We start from the raw sequence: 19,259 nt of genomic DNA on the forward strand, positions 1-19,259 counted from the left end.
CCCAGGGTCCTGGGATCGAGTCCCGCATCAGGCTCCCAGCTCAGTGGGGAGCCTGCTACTCCCTCTGCCTGCCGCTCCCCCTGCTCGTGCGAGCGCTGTCTCTCTGACAAATAAATAAATAAAATCTTAAATAAATAAATAAATAAATAAAGTCTTTCTTCATGTCTCCAAATTGCACTATGGGACCAGGAAGGCAATGTCTTTGTGGAAGGCCAGCCTCCACTCCTCGTATCTGCTGGGCCCCTGGGAGCACTTTGGGTGCCCAGAGACAAAGCCAGCAGTGCAGCTCTGTCCCCCCATTTCATTTTTGTCAAAGTGGGACTGATTTCTGCCCCGGGGCAGAGAGGAAGGAGCACACATTGAGCACCGGCTGTATACGTGGCCCTGTACAAGTGCTTTACAGACACCATCTCACAACCCCCTGAGCTGCGGGCATCAGCAGCCCCATTCGTCAGATGAAGAAACAGAGCCCCTGGCAACAGGGCAAAAAGACTTGGCCAGGGTGCCCTGGCCAGGCCCGGGGGGCACCACGGTTTCACATCGAACTTCATATCTCCCCTGGACCGTGGCCACTTCTGTGCCAGCTGAGAGTGAGCCCGCCTTCCAGCGCATCTTACTGCCAGAACAGTCCCACCGTGGGGAGTCGCTCATCTGACCCAGGTTAACCCAACAGTGCACAGAAGCCCGAATGAGCCCAAAAGTTTGACACAGTTTAACCCGTTTATTCACCTATTGGGTTCATTCCATTAAACCTCACCGAACAATAGTTCAAGCCCATCAGAAAATATTTCAAACCCGTCATGATACATCTCTCATAGACAAGGAACAGAAACTCATTTCTCCCTTAAAGAGTCTCAGTTTCCGTTTCTGTACCACAGGGATCCTGCTAATCCCCACCTCACAGGCTGTGAGGTTTAAATTAAAGGCTACTATTTGTAAGGCAATTAGAAGTAAAGAAACATAGAAAGCTGTCGAAGTGTTACATATATTTACGCAGCGGAGTGTGTATAAGGATGTGACTGAGCATTGGAGTCCTGGCTCTGTTGTAGCTGAGTTGCCACAGACAAACCTCCTGAGCCTCAGTCTCCTGATCCGTACAATGGGGATAGAATAGTTCCCCGCTCACCGGGGAATTGTCCGGTGTTGGCCCACTTATCATTTACGGAGCTTTGTAGAAGAGAGGGCTATTCCCTTCCTTGCGTTTGGTGGGTTCGTGGAAGAGCTCCCCGGGTTGACCCCGGCTTCTCTTGGGGCCGCACCCCCCAGCGCCCCGCGCCTGCGCGCTGACCGCCTGCGGCTCCCGCGGGGCCCGGTAGGTGGCGCTTTGCGCCCTGAGTCGCTGCCGCGGAATCGCGGGGAGTCCCCGCCAGTCAGCGCCTGGATCTTTCCGTCTCCGGCCCGCGCCCCGCTACCTGTGATCCGGGTGGCTTCCGAGGGCCACATGAGGAGCCCCATTTGAACACTGTTGGGGAGGCCTCTGAAGCCTATACTTTGGGGTTCTGACTTCGGGGCAGCCTCTGTGTCAGAGGTGTAACCTGTTGCTTTGACTGCTGCGGCCACTACCCGTAGCACCATCACCACCGCCACCCAACACATTTGGGGTTCAAGTCCAGGTTCTAGAACTGCGTAGCTGCGCGACGCAGGGGAGCCAGCTCACCGCTCTGAGCCTCAGTTTCTCCGTCTGTAAAATGGCACAGGGTCACCTCTACCTAGCTGGAGCCTGTAAAATCATGTGTGTAAAGTGGCTGACAGGTTCAATAAAGGGCCTTTAGTAATTTATTTGTTACGACGCTATAGCATCCCAGGGTTTGAACGTAATAGCCTTATGAGTGCAAACCAGGGGCTCCCGAAGGGGCATCCCGGCCCCTCATGCCGTTAGACCTCAGCGTGTTCACTTCCTCCTGGTTCTTAAGGACACAGCAGGGCCCATGTCAACACATCAGCAGGAGAACCCCAGAAAACACCGTGCTTCTGACTGCTTTTCTCACTCCACGCAGATCTGCTGTGGGACTTTGGGCAAGTTCCTTCTCCCCTCTGGGCTTCAGTTTGCTCATCGATAAAATCAGGAGACTTCCCGCTCTTTCAGTCTACAGCAGACACCTCATGTCATGGTAAGGAGCCCCTGGTGTGTATTCATAATTCCAGTGACGTCAACACTACACCCTCACATGGGGACATCGGTCCCTCCTTGTGACGTCTAGGGGGTGACATGTGCAAAGTACTCAGCACAGGGCCTGGCATGTGTAGGGTGCTTGACAAAGGACAGCTATGATGATGATTTACCCTGGGACAGCCCTTGATCTAGCCCAGAGAGGACTGTCTGGAAGGCAAGTCATTCCACTGCTGTTTTCTGAGCACCTACTATGCGCAAGGCCCTGAGCTAGGCTCAGGAGGTCCTGCAGGGACAAGAGAGATAAAGCCCTACCCTCCAAGGGGCTCATGGACCACTGGAGGAGACGTAGATGGTGGAGGCCAGGGAGGGGTTCTCTGAGGAGGTGCCATTTGAGCTGAGATCTGAAGGGGGAGAAATAGCAGGCCTTGAAAAGAGGCTGGCTAGGGCTAGTGCAAAGGCCCTGAGGCAGGAGAGAAAGCAGCATGTTCTAAGGCCAGACTGAGGCCAAAGTGGCTGAGCCTGGAGATGAAGGTGGAAGGACAGTGAGGGATAGAGCCAATGTGACTTTGGTTTTTGTTCTAAGAGCCAGGGAAGTCATAAGCCTCTGCAAGTAGAGGGTGACAAAGCCAATTCACAGTTTACAAAGCTCTTTGCCAGGATTTTCAAGGGTCCTTTTCCTGGACTCAGAAAAGCAGCTATCTCCCTCCCCCCGATCTGTGCCTCTTTCTGGCTGGGAAAATGGGGCACTCATCACAGCTACGTGTGAGTGAGGGAGGGTCCCAGGCCTTCGTGAAAGCCTCGGGCCTCTCTCCAGAAAGCGAGAGTTCACTGTGACGATTTCACTCATCACTCCAGGGACCTCCATGGACCCCCAGCAGCCTACCCAGGGATCCCAGTTGGGAAGCCCTGAATTACCCAGAGCCTGCTGGCTCAAGGCCTACGGACTCCCTCCCCCCACTCCACAGCTTCAGAGGAAGGCCATCTTTGAAATGTCAGTGGGCAGCTGTGGCCCAACCACACCCACAGGAGGGTGGCTGTGCCCATGGCAACGGTCATCTGAAGGGAAGGGCTTCCTTCCCACCTGCTCTCAGGTTTCCGCCCCAGGGAGAATTCCAGAAGAGCCTCATTGAAGGTGTCTGGCAGGGCGGGGCCTCCAGTCTCTGGGCCACAGCCATATGCAGTACTGAGATGGGTAAACCAGCAGATTCGTCTCCAGCCACTTGTATCCTGTCTCGGTGGCTTCTTGGTAAATGTGGGGGGGGGGATGTGATTTCATGGGGCAGGCTTCCAGAAAAGATTCTCAGACACAGCGCCCTCCTGGGTCTGTGACCTTGGGCAGGTTGCTTCACCTCTCTGGGCGCTCTTCCTGTCCTGTAGCTGGGAGAAATCCCGTATCTGGCACACAGGGAGGGCTGCTTAAATGCCTACGTGCTAGCCCCGGCCCTTCCTCAGCAACTTTCCCCAATTATTTCTTCTGTCTGTTCTTCTTGAGTCTGTCCACACGCGCACTCACTGGAGAAAGAGCAGAAAGGCCAGCCAGAACTTCTCACCTCGACAGCCCCACACTCCCCAGTCTCATCCAGGCGGGAGTGAGCAGACTTCCTATGTGCGTTCCCTGAGGCACACGGGTTTAGGGCCAGGTGGCTGCTCTAGGGGCTGGAGGGCGTCCTTTGAATTCAGACGGTGCCGGGTTCAAATCCTGACCGCATCGCTGGCACGGACCTTGGGCCAAGGGTTTCACCGTTCAGAGCCTCAGTTTATCCAGCTGCAAAAGGGGCTGGAGAAGACTCCCCCCGCTTGAGGCTGTGCAGAGGAGAGGGGCTGAGAGCCCGGGTCAGCAGGAATCCAGCCGCACCTCGGGGTGGTTTCAGCTGCGTCTGTACTTGGAGAACCACACCAGGCCCCCAGGGACCGCCCCCCCAGCCCTTGGCCTCAGCCAGGCTCTGGAGCTGTGAGGCCACCAGCCGGGCGAAGTCACCTGCCTGTGAAGAGAAAGAGGGAATTTAATCAGATGGGGCCAGAGCAGCACAGGGTGTGCAGGGAGAGGAAAGAAGTTTCTGCCTGGGAGAGAGCCCGGCTCTCTCCTGGGCTCCCTAGTTGTCGTCCGTAAAATGGGAAGAGCAGCGCCAACCTACCAGGATGACCGGAGGAATCACAAGGAAGATGTTACAGTTACGGAGGACGTTGGGTGAATGTCGGAGCGCAGGGCAGGGGATGTTAAGTTGGTCGAGGTGGGGGAAGCGTGGGGACCTCTGGGGACTAGTTCCTGAACAGCTACCATGTCCCTGCCCTGCCCTGCCCTCCAGAGCGCTACCAGGTTGAATCCTCCCAGCTCTGCGAGGCAGGAGCGGTTACTGTCTCCATTTTATAGAGGAAAACGTGAGGCTCAGAAGCAGGGTCCTCTGCCCGAGCTCACACAGCTAAGACACAGGGGAGAGCCACACCTAGATCCCCCAGGGACCACATTCTTTTTATTTTTTATTTTTAAGATTTTTTTACAAATTTATTTTACTAGCGAGAGAGAGCACAGAGGGAGAGGGAGAAGCAGACTCCCCGCTGAGCCGGGAGCCCGACGCGGGGCTCCATCCCAGGACCCTGGGATCATGACCCGAGCTGAAGGCAGACGCTTAATGACTGAGCCACGCAGGCATCCCCAGACCACATTCTTTAAAAAAAAATGTTTTGTAACAGCTTTATTGAGATAAATTTCACATATCGCGCAGTTCACCTGCTTAAGATGCACTATTCAGGGGCTTTGACTATGTCACAGTGCGTCCGTCACCCATCAACTTGAGAACATTGCCATCACGCTTTAGGTCACGGCCTCCGAGCCTCGCCTGTCCCCAGCCCCTGGCAACCATGCACCTACCTGCTCTGTCTCTACATTTGCCTCTCCCGGACATTTCGTGCAAATGCGATCACACAACACATGGCCTTTGATGTCTGTCCGACTTTTTCATCAGCGTCACTATTTCCAGGCCCATCCACGGTGCAGCCAGGTGTCGATACGTCCCTCCTCCTGTTGTTGGATAATATTCCATTGTATAGGTATACCACATTTTATTCATCCACGCGCCGTCTGAGTTGTTTCTATTTTGGGCTCTTACGAATACTGCTGCTATGAACATTCGTGTTCAAGTTTTTGGTGTGGCCGTATGTTTTCCTTTCTCTTGGCTTTATCCCTAGGAGTGCAACTGCTGGCTTATATGGTAACTCTAGATTTAACATCTTGGGGATCTGCCAGACTGTTTTCCAAGGCGGCTGCACCATTTTACGTTCCGCCGGCAGTGTAGGAAGACGCCCGTTCCTCCACATCCTTGCTGACACTTACTATTGTCTGTCTTTTTGAGACCATGTCCTTACCGGCTGTGCTACACTGACGACAGTCTGTCGGGCTGGGGTGCAAACCCTACCGGCCGTGGGATCTCCGGCGAGTGGCCTCTCTGTGTCCTCTCCCAGAAAATGGTATAAGAATCCTTCCCTTCCAGGCTGTCGTGAGATGAACCAGGTTGGGGGCCTCATCAGAGTTATGCCACCTGTCAAGTGAGGTGCACAATGGGCCCCTCCCCAGGGGTTGGGGGCAGATGCATCAGTTATAATAAAGTCCCTCAGGGGCTGACCCATCTGGCCCACGGATCTCTCCCTAGTGCCTGGCACTGGGTCGGCCATACAGTACGTGCTTGCTAAGTGTGGACCCTGGGTGCAGCCCAGGACCTCCCTTCACAGTGGTGGCTCAGCCCCACTGGGGCGCTCTGGAAGCCGCGTGGGCCAAAGGGCTGGGCTGGGCTGTAGCCTCCACAGGATTCTGCCTGTGCTAAAGGCCTTGCCATTTTGTTCCTTCCTTAAGAGGAGAAGCTCCTTCTGTCCGTTAAGAGTCTCTTGTCCTTCCAGGACAGAGGCCAAAGGGCTTCACCAGTGACAAGAACAGTAAAATAACGACAGTCACATCTTTGCAGTGGTTCTTGTTCATGTTCAGTAAATCCTCCCGGGCACCTCGCTTGCTCTTCCTACTCACCCCTTCCCTGCAAGGCAGACCTTCGTGCTCTCAATCAACCAGTATTTCTCCTCCCCCCCCGTCCCCCCCCCATTGCTTTTTTATTGTGGTAAAAGGCAAGTAACAAAATTCACCATGTGAAGTCACTTTGAAGTACACGGTCAGTGGCATGAAGTGAGTGGCTGTCGTGCAAACATCACCGCCGTCCACCTGCAGAACTTTCAGCTCTGTCCCCAGCATACACTAACTCCCCATCCCCACCCCTCCCTATTGCCTGCAGCTGTGAGCAAGATGGGACAGGGTCCCTTGCCTCATGGAAACCAGTACTACTTTCCAGATGAGGGCACAGGCACTGGGACGGGGGGGGGGGGGGGGGGGGAGGCTTTTGCTCATGACTCCTATTGAATCAGCCAGCGGCCAAGATCCAGCCTCCTGGCCCCAAGGAGTCACTTCCTTGCATGGGGCCTCAGTTGCCCAGTCTGTGAAGTGAGGGTCAGGAGGGAGCTGGGCTAGCGCAGGGGTTGCTGACGGCTCATGCCTCTTCCCCTGCTTCCCTCCCCCCCACTTAAGCTTTGGAGAAGAGCAGGTACCAGCCCCGGCCCCATCTCCTGCAGTCATCTCCATCAGCTCCTGGTAGCCAGGATCATCCTTGTCCTTTTCTTCTCCTTGGGGGCGGGGGGGGGGAGGGGCTCTGCAGGAATGGGCCCTAGATTCACTCTGCCTGCTGCCCCCTCCGCTTCCCAGCTGGGTCTAGCCCCAGCAGAGAGAGGCTTTCTGTCAGGGAGGCATGCGGGGACCCTCCTCTGTTTACATTCCTCACGGGAGCCAGATAGCTGCTTGTTTGCTCTAAGATCCTGGAGACCCAGAGGGAAAAGCTGCTCCTCACCCCGTTATGGAGGGAGCAGCTTTCGGAGTGGCCGCACTCCCCTCCAAGTCTCAGATTCCCATCTGGCAAGTGGGCACGGCAATCCCTGCCTCACAGCCCAGTCGGGAGGCAGGTTTACCTGACAATCTTTCCCCACTGTGCTCAGTGAGTTAATTATTAAGGTTTTGGGGGTTTTTTTTGTAAATGTTTTGCACTGCAGTTTGGACACATCGCTTCTGTTTGGATTCTCTCTCTCTCTCTTTCCAGCAATTTCAAAATTCCACTTCCTAGCTGCCGAACCAACACCTCATGGGAGCTATTTCTATTTGCAGCCTGAGGCTGGGGGTTGGGGAAGGACCTACCCCACTGTCTTGGGGAAGTCAGCTCAATTTAATAAAAAACAATAATGATAAAACGGCTCAAAACGTTCCTGGTGCCCTGCAGAGACCTGGTGCTCCCAGCATTTCCACCAGGACTGTGGGGTGGGGACATAGCTACTCCCCCACTCTGCGGCGGGGACACTGAGGCTCAGAGGTGGAGAGACTGGCTGCTCAGGGGATGAGTCCCAGAGCCACAGCTTGGGCTCAGGGGAGCCTGGCTCTGGAGCTCAGGCCCACTAGGCTTCCAACCAGTCCCCGCAGAGTGAGCTGCCCGTCCCCTGGAGGCATTCAAGTGGCTGAAATAAAAGGCCAGTCTGTATGTAGGGACTCACCTTCACCATCCAATAAAAAACCACACCTGATCACCTACCAGGTGCCTGGCTGCGTGCTAAGCGCTGGTAAAGAGGTGAAGAAAGGGAGCTCACGTTTATTTAGCCCCAGACAGCAGGCTCTGAGTCTACCCCCGTGCCACTCCGTGCCTCCCCCGCGGGACTTGGAGCTACCTAAGGGCGGGGGCCCCGGCGGCCGCGTCCCCGTGAACTGTGCTGAATGAATGAAGGAGCCAATGCACCGGGGGACGTCCAGTCGCCCGATACCAGAGGAGAGGCAGCCCCAGGGTGGCGGGATCAGGAGCCCCGGAGGGATCTCAGGATTCCAACCAGAGCCCACCCCGGGAAGCGCCCCGCTTCGCGGGAGGGGGCCCGAACCCGCCCCCGCCCCTGCAGAGGCGGCGATCGGCGGGGCGGGGGCAGCCGGGGGCGGCGCGCGGCGCTGGAACCTGAGCTGGGGGAGGAGAGTCGCGCGGGGCGGGCGGGCGCCGGGCGGCCGGGATTCAGGAAGCGCCGCGCGGTCCTGGAGGTGAGTGGGGCCTGGGCCCTCGGGGCAGGGATCCCGGGAGGGCCGGCCCAGCTGAGGCCCCCTCGCGCCCCTGGGGACGTCTCGGAGGCACCGAAGTCCCGGCCCGGGGCGCGGGAGGGAGGCGCGGGGTCCCGCGAGCTCCCGCCACCCCGCCGGGTGCCCTGGAGCCGGCCACCCCCCCCCCCCCGGGCTTCAATTTTATCACCTGTGAAATGGGCGCCGTCGTGGGCCTTGGGGTCTCAAGTTTGCGGGAGGGAGGTCCCGGGGTCCCCGAGATCCAAGCGCGGGAACCAAAAGCTAGGAGACCCTGCAGTCCACCTTGGGAGTAGCCCCATTTTGGGGGGGCAGGGATGGGGGAACAGGGGGCCCTGAGGTTTGTCCTCTACCAAGAAGCAAGGAGGAGGGAATTGGAAGTCTTCAACTTCCGAAGGCCACTTCTTAGTTAGCCTTAGTTAGGCCCAGAGCTGGCTCTTCCTCCAAGAGGCAGGACAATCTTGAACTTCAGCTCTGCCTCTAGACTCCGGGGAGGTCCGGGAGGACAGAGAGAGACCTCCCACACTCCCCACTTGCCTGGAGATGCCAACCACAGACATGCCCATGGAGCTCCCTACCACCCCTGCCTGGCCCAGCCCCAGCCCAGCCCTCCCTCTGACTTTCCCATTTTGCAGATGAGAAAGCTGAGGCTCAGGTCGGGGATTTAACCAAGTGGAATTTAAACCCGGGGCTATCAGGCTCCAGAATCCTCCCTGCCTGGTGCTGAGGGGGGTGCCCTGGAAGTTACAGGGGAGGGGGTGCTCTGGCTCAGCCTCTGAATTGGGCCTCTGCTGGGGCTGGGGATGTGCGAAGTCATGTGTGACCTTTGTTCTGGGGGTGCTAAGAACCACTGGAGAATTTAAGCTTTGCCACTTTATCTGGGGGGGAAGGATGGGGGGTGACTCCATGACCACCAGTGAGGAAGGTAAAGAGGTGGCCTCTTTGGAAAGGTCAAAGAAGAGGGTCAGGCCCGGGTCATCTGTGGGGTTAGCCGCGGGGCCTCTGTGGGCCCCTGTTCCTCCTGTCCCCACTGCTGAATGACTTTGGGTTAGTCCCTGAAATGAGGGTGGACTGAGGGCCACCCCAGGGCTGTGGCGAGGCCAGATGGCCCAGCTCGATCAGCACCATCGTGCCTGTGCTGGTGGTCGTGGCCCGAGGACCTTCTTAATGGAAGAGGCGGAAAAAAGGTAATTGGTCATTCCCTCATTTCTCTAGTTCATTCTGTTTGAATAACAGCGGAGACCCCTCTTTCCCACTTTTGTTGGTGAATCGGAGGGGTGGGCCAGTCAGGGTCTGGTTTGTAAGAAGGAGGTGGGGTTCTTTGGCAGGGAGCCTTCCCAGGTGTAGGGAAGGGTGCCTGAGGGCAAGGGGGTGAGGGTGAGAGCTTCTGAGAAAGTGCCTGAGGCTCCCTGGGAGAAATCCAGAGCTTTACTGCTGGGAAGGGGTAATGGGGGGCCCCTGCCGCCTCACCAGGTGGGAGCGGGGCCTCAGCCACTTCCTCCTGTGTCCAGCAGACCTTCCCGGAAAGTCCCCTGTGACAGCCTCGGACCCCAGCCAGACTCTAGCCCGACGGCTCTGCCCCCAACAGCCGCCTTCCCCAACACTGGGATTGCCCCCCATGCTGGCTGTGGCCTCCAGGCAGGCGGCACCCACGCCTGACCTGTGGGCACCCGGCAAGGTGAGCAGGTATGGTAGATGCTTGGCAAATGTATGGTGTTGAATGGATGGGAGCCCCCAGAGAATGCTGTGGGCTGGGACAGCAGTCGGGAAGGGATCAGGGAGGGCTTGATCAAGGTGGGGGTTGAGCCACACCTTGAAGAGTAAAGGCAGACGTAGGGGAAAGGGCATTCAGGTAAAGGGAAGGGCACTGTTGCCAGGTAGGTAAAACTAGACTTTGTAGAGCCAAGACATGGTTCTGTTGGTCTGGAATGTGTGACGTGGACAGGAAGGGCAAGGGATCAGGCAGGCTGGGGCTAGGTCAGACCCAGAAGCCCTGAAGTCCAGGCTGGGAGGGACATGCCGGATGTGTGGTCTGGAAGAGTCCCTCTGGCTGCAGAGTGGGGGCCAGGCAGGGAGGCTTGTCCCCAGGCTATGGAAGTCATCCATGCAGGAGATGTGAGGCCCAGGTTGGGGACTGGAGAGGGACAGCTGGCAGGAGACGTAGGAGGGAGAGAATCGTGCAAGAATTGGCCTCACTGTGCCTGGCACGGGGCAGGTGCTCCGTAGATCTCTGCTGCACAGTGGAGGGTCTGAACACATCCTTTTGAGAGGGCCTGAGTCCTTTGAGCCCCTTCATCTGTCCCTTGGTGGAAGGGGGAGTGGGCATCTCGACCCATCACAGGCCCCTGACCTGCTGTCTGCCTCAGTTTCCTCCATTTGACTCTGGGAAAGACACTCCAGGCCCCTCCCCAAATCACTGGCTCCATTTCTTGTCACACACCCGATCTGGGGAGCCAAGGGAACATTGCATGCCAGCGGGCCCCCTGGAATGCTCCACATCACCCATTTGGAGTGGAATTCACCTGTTAAAGATTAATTCAGATCTCTCTCTCTCTCTCTCTCTTTTTTTTTTTTTAAGATTTTATTTATTTATTTAACAAAGAGGCAGCGAGAGAGGGAACACAAGCAGGGGGAATGGGAGAGGGAGAAGCAGACTTCCCACCTAGCAGGGAGCCCGATGCGGGGCTTGATCCCAGAACGCTGGGATCATGACCTGAGCTGAAGGCAGACGCTTAACGACTGAGCCACCCAGGTGTCCCTAATTCAGATCTCTTGAGATACTTACGACCCCAGGCCCCGCAGCTGCCACTCTGAACACGGTGCAAGGTTCTGCCTGGCTTTAATCAAGCTTGGGCTGCATTCGTAGTCCTCATGATGGTAGTGAGCGTTTACTGAGCGTTTACTGAGCACTTCCTATGCATAGGCCCTGAGCCAAGCACTCTCAGTACATTTGGATACAAAACTACTATCGTATGCATTTTTGAGAGGGAGGAATGGGGGTCTGGGTAGTGAAGTTGCTTGCCCAGGGCCTTTTAGTGGGGGAGGGGTGGAGCTGGGATCTGAACTCCGTTTGCTTGATTCCAAAATCCATCGTGGATGCATTTAACTTCCAAGGTGGCCTGTCCCCATTTGTCTTGACCCAGAGTCATGGGGAAGAGACTGCAGTGTAGAGAGAGAGAAGAACCCGGATTGCTCAGGCAGGCCCCACCTTAAATCCTGGGTCTGCTGCTTCCTCCCCAGGGAAGCTCAGGCAAGTCACGGGGCGTCTCTGAGCCTCAGTTTCCTTGTCTGTCAAATGGCGCTCTCAGTTCCCGCTTTGTCAAGACAGTCCGAGGCACGTGGATGGGGCTCTGAAGCACTGTGTTCTTCCTCATCCTGTTCCCCCGGCCTCTTCCTGAACATGCTTTCCTCCAGCTCATCCCCATGGCTGCCTCTGAGAGCCCCTCTGTGCCAGGCAGGCAGGCGGAAGGTAGCCGGGGCAAAGCTAGACTTGCATTTGGACAAAGGACGATGCCTTTTCAGCCGTGAGATATTTACGGGCATTGACTGAGTGCCAGGAACAGTCGACATTTCATACTTTGCTGATGGGTTAGTGAATAGCCAAGGTCTGTCCCCTGATGCTCCCCTTGATGATGTCACAGCCTTGCCTCTACTGGAGGTGGGCAGAGGCGGGAAAGCTGGATCTCATGTTACGGCTGGGGAAACTGAGTCTCCGAGGGAGAAATAATTTACCCAGGGCTCCTGGCAGAGCTGGATCTGGAAGCTGGATCTGAGTGACCCTGATCCCCTTGGGTCCCTGAAGAGCTTCCTCCTTGGACTTGCCCCTCCGGGAGTCTGACCGCCTTGGTCCACAGTGCAGCTCCGTCACCTGCTGCTTGCTGTATGACCTCAGGAGGTAGCTTAACCTCTCTCTTCCTGGGGCTGCAGCCCGGGATTCGCTGGAGGTCAGAGCTCTGTCTGCTGGAGGAGGATTGGGGTAATTCTGGCCACTATTCCCTCGCCTGGACTCCCCCTGCCTGGGTTTCCCTTGGGTCCCGGGAACTGGCACCCTGGCTGAACAGGAATGAGGAAGAGAGGCCAGCCCCCTGCTTTCACTATGACTCCCACTTCCTTTCTGCCGCTGAGCCCCTTGCTCATCATTGGCTTCCCCTTTCTGTCCCAAGCCCTGGCCACAGCTGGCTGTGTGACCCCAAGTAGGTCACCCCACCTCTCTGAGCAAGTTTCTTCATTGGCGAGGGAGGGCCAGACGCCACACCAGGGCCATAGGAAGCCCTCCATAAATGCTCTTGGGTCTGCTCCAGATGAGGTCAGAGGATGGGAAAGGCCGCAGGAGGAGGAGGGCGCACGGGGGGTAGACAGGCAAGCCATTGACCAAATGGGAATACTCTTATTTTTCTTTGGGTGTTGAGTAATGGCCTCCCGCCCTGCCTGCCGCCCGCCCTGCTTCCCCCCTGCACAAAGGGCTCCTCAGTCTCCCAGGCGCCTGTTTTCCCCTGTGGGTGGAGTGGCCTGGGTTCCACCCAGCTGACCGGGAGGGCTGACCACCTTCTGGGATGACTCCCCATGTGTGTGTGTATGGAGGGGCGGACTGCCACCACATGCCCCGAGTGGACCCCACAGGCTCAGGGGAGACCCCAGTGGGCAAGGGGCCAGTTGACCTCCAGCTGGGGACCCATCGGACCCTTCTGTCCCCCCTTGCAGAGGGGCTCGGGGATACTGGTAGAGTGAAGGAAGGGAGGAATGATTGAACAGACAGATCAACAAGGCGGGGACATCAGAGGAAGCACCTACTCAAATTCAGGCTCCGGCTCGGAGACCGAGTGGGCTTGGGCAAGTGTCCTGGTCTCCTTGGGCCTCAACTTTCTCTTCTGCAAAATGGGTTCATGACCACTGTCGCCCTCCTAGGGGGTGTGGGTCTCACAGGTCTGAGAGCCTAGCACACGGCAGTCGCACAATAAATGACCTGTTAAAGGTTGGGAGAGAGGAAGGAAGTTAGCTAGCGAGCTGGTTAGTGGGGCGGAGGTTCCTCTGTGTCTGTGAGTTCATTCATTCATTCATTCATTCAGCAAGTGTATCTTGAGCAGCTCCCAAGTGCCAGGCCGTGTTCTAGGCCCTGGGTGCTCAGTGGTGACTGGAGTACAAGAGTTCCCATCATGCCCTACGCAGTCCTTGGGGCCGCACTTTATGAGGCTCTGACACCCACAGTGACCAAGCCACCCAGCGAGGGGTGCTGTGCTTGGCTCCCCTTTAGAAATGAGGAAACGGAGGCTCGGAGAGGTGGAGCCACCTGTCCGGGATCCCACAGCTGCTAGGCAGCAGAGCCAAGATTCAAACTCCAAGTCTGTCTGTCTGCAGCGTCCCGGCTCCTCCCACTGCACCACCCACCTGCTGAGCTCCAAGGGGTGCGGTGTTTAGAAGGGGGGGCCCCGGAGAGAGGCTTCGGAGACCCCGAAGGGATGAACTGACATGGGTTTCAAAGCCGATGGTTGGAACCCTAGCCACATTCCCTTCTCGATGCATTGTGACCTCGGCTGTGTCTCTCGTCTCTCTGAGCCTCAGTTGGCACCTGCGTGACGTGAGGATGAGGATAAGGCCTATCTCAGATGAGGGGCGAGTGCAAAGGTACTCAGTGTGGGGCAACTGTTGGGTGGATAGCTGCTTGCCTCCCTTCTCCCGGGACTTAGTCTACCCATCTGAGAATGGAGACAATAATACCTGACTTCTGGAGTCATTACTTAGGTTAGGGCAGGGAGAAGGTGTGGAATGTTCCAATGAGGGCAGGCCCTGCTAATGGGGGGACTTCAGGCACTATCCTCAGCCACAATTTTAAGCGGTTAACCGAGACACAGCCTGCTGTTGGCATAGGCTGGGGTAGAGCTGGGGTGGGGCGGAATGAGGATCTCATACTGCTTTTTCTGCTGCTTCAGGCTTCCTTCCTGGGTGCCTGATGGACCCATTCACTCCCTGGGTATCTGCTCGTTCCTCTGACTTGGTTAACCTCAGGCCTCTTGCGCGTGGGAAGGAAGCGGAGGGATGTCCGTAGGGGTGGGTGGGGGTCCTGTCCCCTCTGGGCCTCAGCCTCCCAGCTGGGAAATGGGGCCATGCCCATCCTGACAGCCTCCTGGAGATGGTGAGAGAGGGACATGGCAGGGTGAGAAAACTCTTTTGGGAGGTAAGGTCTCTGAGCATGGTCACTGGCCCTGGCCTTGAAGCCAGGAAGTCTGGGTCCCAGTGTCCAGTCTGCTGTGCCCTCTCGGGGCCTCATCTCTCCAGCTGTAAACAGAGGGCATGTTAATAATCCCCCCAAAAAGCAGCTACCACTTGCTGAGCATTTACTAGGTGCCAGGAACGGTCCTGAACTCTTGAATAATCTCATTTAATCCTCGTACCAGCCCTTTGGGGCAGGAGCTATCATTTTATTTTTTAATTTAAAGCTTGAATATATGGTACAACAAATAATTCTAAAGCAAATGTGGGTGGAGATGAATAGTCCCCCCATTTTATAGATGAGGAAACTGAGCCCTAGAGAGAAGTGACTTGCTCAAGGCCACTCAGCCTGAGAGTAGCAGGTGGGGAACAGAACATTGGTCAAGCCGTTCCTGAGGCTACAAAATCCTCTCTGTGAGTCTCTGTGGCTTGACTGTCCTCCAGGAGAGGGGCTGGGCCAGGGAGAAGGGGGTCCTGAGGTTTCGAGGGCTCCCATCTCCTGGGCTGGCGCGTTGGGTGGAATCCTGTGGCTGTGCTCTGATGGGAGGGGGTGAGGACATGGAAGGAGCCTGAGCCTTCTGGGACAGGGAGGGCCTCTGCTCTGGGTCAGACCCTGTGCCGGACCCTTTATACCTGTTTAATCCTCAGAACGTTCCCATGTTGTGCCAAGGAAACTGAGGCTCAGGGCGGGGAAGCCACTTGCCCAAGGTCACCACGCCAGGAAGGGGTATTGAGAGGTAGTTGACGTACCACACAACTCACCCTTTCAAAGCGTGCGGTTCAGTGGGTTGTTTTTTAGTGTATTCAGAGTTGGACAGACATTCCCGCTCTCTGGTCCCAGTGCCTTTTCATCACCCCAAAAAGGAACCCCGGACCATTAGCAGTCACCATGCCCGTGCTCCCTTCCAGCTCCTGGTGACCACTAATCAGCTCTCTGTCTCTGCGTGTTTGCCTATTCTGGACATTTCTTGTGAATGGAATCCTGCAGTGCGTGGCCTTCTGTGTCACACGGCACATGCTCGTAAAAGCACTGAGCCGCACTACGTCCTGGTGGCCCCTTTCCGGGGCTCGGGACCCTTGGAAGTGAATGGCCGCCCAAGAAAGCTCACAGGGGTATTTGTGCGCATGGGCAGAACCCCTCCAGCCAAGGACCTGCGGGATGACCTAGTGAGTGATGGCAGTGGCCACACCAGCCTTGCCCTCTGTGGGGCCTGGTGAGTCACCCGGCCTTGCCCCGCCTGGGTGGTGTGAGTTTGAGAGGGGCACTCTCCTGGATGGGGGGAGGGGGGACTGACAGGACACTGGGGCTCTGTCTGCCCCGGACAGGCGGCCCCTGTGCAGCAAACAGGAAGCGGGCTGGGCCGAGACCTGCTGGGTAAACACAGGCTGGCTGGGAAGGTGCCTGGCATGGCGTGATGCCCCCCGCTGCCACCGCCCGCCGGGGCCCAGGGAGCCTCGAGCAGCCTGGCAGGCAGCAGGCTTCGCCTGGCCAAGGGACTGAGCTCCCAGCCCGTGGCTCCCAGCAGCGGCCGCTCCGAGGTGCCTGTGAATCCCAGGCTCTGGGCCCGGCCACTCCACCCTCCCGGGCAGGCATACCTTCCTTGGTCCTCTGTCTGTTCATCTACCCTCTGCTAATAATTAATGATAATAATAATAATAATAATACAGCGATACTGACGATGCTAACAACAGCCAATCTTTACGGAGCATGCATTCTGCCCGAGGTCCTGGGCTCAGTATTTGAGACATTTATCTCATTTAAGCCCACAACAGTCCCCCGGGGTAGGTGTTCTGACCATCACCACATACAGATGAGGAAACCGAGGCCCAGGAAGGCCAGGTGACTTGCCCAGGCCTACACAACTGGTGAACCGGCCATCTGCCTCGGGGGCCTGTGGTCCTCGCCAGCCACCCGGCATCCCTTCCTCAGCCCCCTGCTTCCACCCCTCCCTTCTGGAGTCCCCAGTCCTTGTGAAGTGTCCATTGAAGGCACAGGTTCTGGGGACCACGTGGGTGTGAGTCCTGCTTCCCCCTCTCCGGAGCTGGGCAACACTGTCAGAGTGACTCTGCCTCTCTGAGCCTCAGTTTCCTTACTGGGAAGGTGGGGGGGGGGGTTGGACAGAGCTGGTGTTGTCTCTGCGGCATCCCTGTTTTCCTAACCCCTTCCCCGCCCACACCGCCCTTCCAAGACTGACCTGGAATGACAGGTGCTCAAAGTCTTGTTTATTCCAGGAGACCACAGGAAGCCAGAGCCCCACAGATTGGGCACGGAGCCCCAGGATGGTGGGAGGAGGAAGTGCCCTGGGTCCGTCTGGGAGCCCCACACCTCCCTCCAGGTCTGCATGCTTCCCACCCACCTACGCATCCCTCCTCCCCTTACTCGCCCTTCTTTTCTTCCTCCACCTTCTTTGTCACAGTGCCTCAGCCCACGCTCTTCCCCAGCGCCCCCTGCACTTTCTCCTTGGACCTTGCTGCCCCCAGTCCAGCTGTCAGGCCCCAGTCCAGGCCCCCTCCTCCTTGCAGCCCATCCCTGTCCCCGTTGGGGGAATAATGCTTCCCCATGCCTGCACCCTCCAGGGACTTCAGAGGGCCCCTGCCTTACAGTTCAAGAAAACAAGTATTTACGGATGCCCCATTCTGCCCCAGCATGGTGCTGGGAGCAGGGGAGACAACAGACACAAAGTAGTCCCTCCCTCATGGAACTAAAACTGCAGAGAAGAAAGAAGGTGTCTAAAGGAGTAACACAAGTCAGTGTTCAAGTTTACTCACGGCAAGGGCTATGAAGGGAGGCACGTGTTGCTCTAAGAATGAACAAGGGAGCTGGTTTAGACTGGAGCTCAGGGAGGCTTTTCACGGGAGGTGCCTGTGAAGAGGGGACCGGAACAAGGGGACCCAGCCAGGGGGAGGAAGTGGGGACAGCCCTGGCAAAGGTCTGGAGGGAGAAAATCCATGTTCCTCCCCCCACCCTGACCCCAGACTCTTTTGTGAGGTTCCACTCTTTTATGCTTCCCTGGGTGCCCTGCAAACAGGTGGCACTCAACACGTGTCCGTTGGAGTGAATCGATCCCAGGAGGGAGGCAACAGGGAGGAACTAGCTCCTGGAATTCCTCCCCCCGGGGTGGAGCAGTTCTGCACGCCCAAACTTGCCACCGGGTTTAAGCAGCTTTCCTGGGTCATGGAATCAGGAGGATGGGATTTGACAAATACGTGCCAGGGTTTCCATGAGATCAGGCAAAGCCACGGGCGATGGTGAGGATGGGCCCCTTCCTCCACCCTCCGCACGAGGAGGGGCAGGCGGACGGCGCAGGAGGCCTGCACCCCCGCTGGACCTGAGACTCTCTGAGAGAAGGGACCTGCCGTTTACTTAGGCTTGGAGTTCACTGTTTATTGAGGGCTTACTCTGTGCCAGGGGCTTGACTCAACTTGTATAATGCGCACAACGACCCAGTTAAGATCCCCATGGACAGGGGAGGAAAGCAAGGCGCCGAGAGGCTAAGTCACTTGCCCGAGCTACACGCTCGAGAGCGATGGGTCCGGGAGCAGACCCCCGGTCTGCCTGATCAAAGTGCACGCTCTTTCCGTGCCCCACTCGCTCCCTCCAGGGGAGAGAGTGGGTTCGGCTGTCCGACTGAGTCCCCGGGTGCACAAGAGCAGAATGCGTGGCTTCGGCTGTATTCCTGGAAAGCCCGGAGCCTCTGTCTGGGCAGAGGGGGAGGCCTGGGGGCCCTGGCTCAGTGCTGTGTCTCCTCACCCCGCTCAGGACCTCCGCACCCCGTAACTCAGTCACTCCTGCGCCCCTCATGTCTATACCGCTCTCAACACCACTGGACATGACTGCTTCTTGGTTTGTCCAGCCGTGTACTCTGTTCCCCGCTGGAAGATCCGCCCCAGGCGGGCAGGGATTTCTCTCTGTGTCCCCTGTACCTGGCACACTGTAGGTGCTCAGTAGACATTTGGGGAGTAAATGCATTGATGAGTGGTTTCAAATCCTGCTCCTTGGGCCCTGAGATTCAGCCCGCCCCCCGTTCGTCCTGTCCAGCGTGGACTGCAGTCTGGTTTTTATACTCACAAGCTGTGCTCGATGCTTAAAACAACATGTGAAATCTGCTGCTTTCAGTGACACCCGGCGCGTGGGGACGTTCCCACTCGGGCATACGCGTCCTTGGTTGGGCCCCCAGTGCCAGCGGGTGCTGCCCGCTGCTAAGGCCTTCCGGGGAGGGGCGAGCCCCTGGGGGCTCACCGCGGGCACACGCGTGTGCACACTGCACGGGGAGAGACACGGATAAGCAGGCACGACGTTCCCGTGCAGAGGACGCCCACGAGGACTCTCAGCTTCTCTCCCTGCCCGCACCCCCCTTCGGCCCCAAGCCTGGCATGGGTTTGGAACGTGTAATAGCAGCCTACAAGGCAAATTAGAACAGGGAGGGAACTCTTTCCCCGACCACAGAGAACAGGGTAGCGTTTGGGGGTTAGAATTGCCACAGAGCGGCAGAGCAGGCCTCCCGTGTGTGCGTGTGTGCGCGCACACGTGTGCGTGTGTGTGCTCTCTACCGTGTACGCCTGCTTGGGCGGGGTGGAAGGAGCGCAGGCTTAAGATCCAGAGCCCTTCTTCAGGGCCATTCGCTCCCTGGGTGGCCTCTGGGAGCCTCAGTTCCCTTGGCTGTAAAATGGGAGCGGGGGCCCAGCTTGGTGGGCCAGGCTCTCGGGGGCTGGGGGGGCCAGGCTGCGGTTCTGCACTGCGCCGGTGCGTGGGGTGGGGGGTGAGGAGGGCGGGTGAACCTCCTGTAGCACAACGGTGATGATGACGAT

The 19,259-nt window shown here is 57.4% G+C and overlaps 1 protein-coding gene across 5 annotated transcripts in view; it reads left to right on the forward strand.

Annotated features, from left to right (window-relative positions):
• Positions 1–8,167: 8,167 nt before the first annotated feature.
• TRPV4 (transient receptor potential cation channel subfamily V member 4) overlaps positions 8,168–19,259 on the forward strand; it is a 34,955-nt gene continuing 23,863 nt past the window's right edge. Inside the window, exons 1-2 of one of the 5 annotated variants that reach the window (XM_057306065.1) lie at positions 8,220–9,430; positions 9,755–9,929. In XM_057306065.1, coding sequence (XP_057162048.1) covers positions 9,862–9,929 — 68 coding nt within the window. In that variant the 5' untranslated portion in view covers positions 8,220–9,430; positions 9,755–9,861. The other 4 variants (XM_057306064.1, XM_057306066.1, XM_057306063.1 and 1 more) reach the window with 4 other exon arrangements.

This window comes from Ursus arctos, unplaced genomic scaffold (assembly GCF_023065955.2).
Source record: "Ursus arctos isolate Adak ecotype North America unplaced genomic scaffold, UrsArc2.0 scaffold_34, whole genome shotgun sequence".
Lineage (NCBI taxonomy): Eukaryota > Metazoa > Chordata > Mammalia > Carnivora > Ursidae > Ursus > Ursus arctos.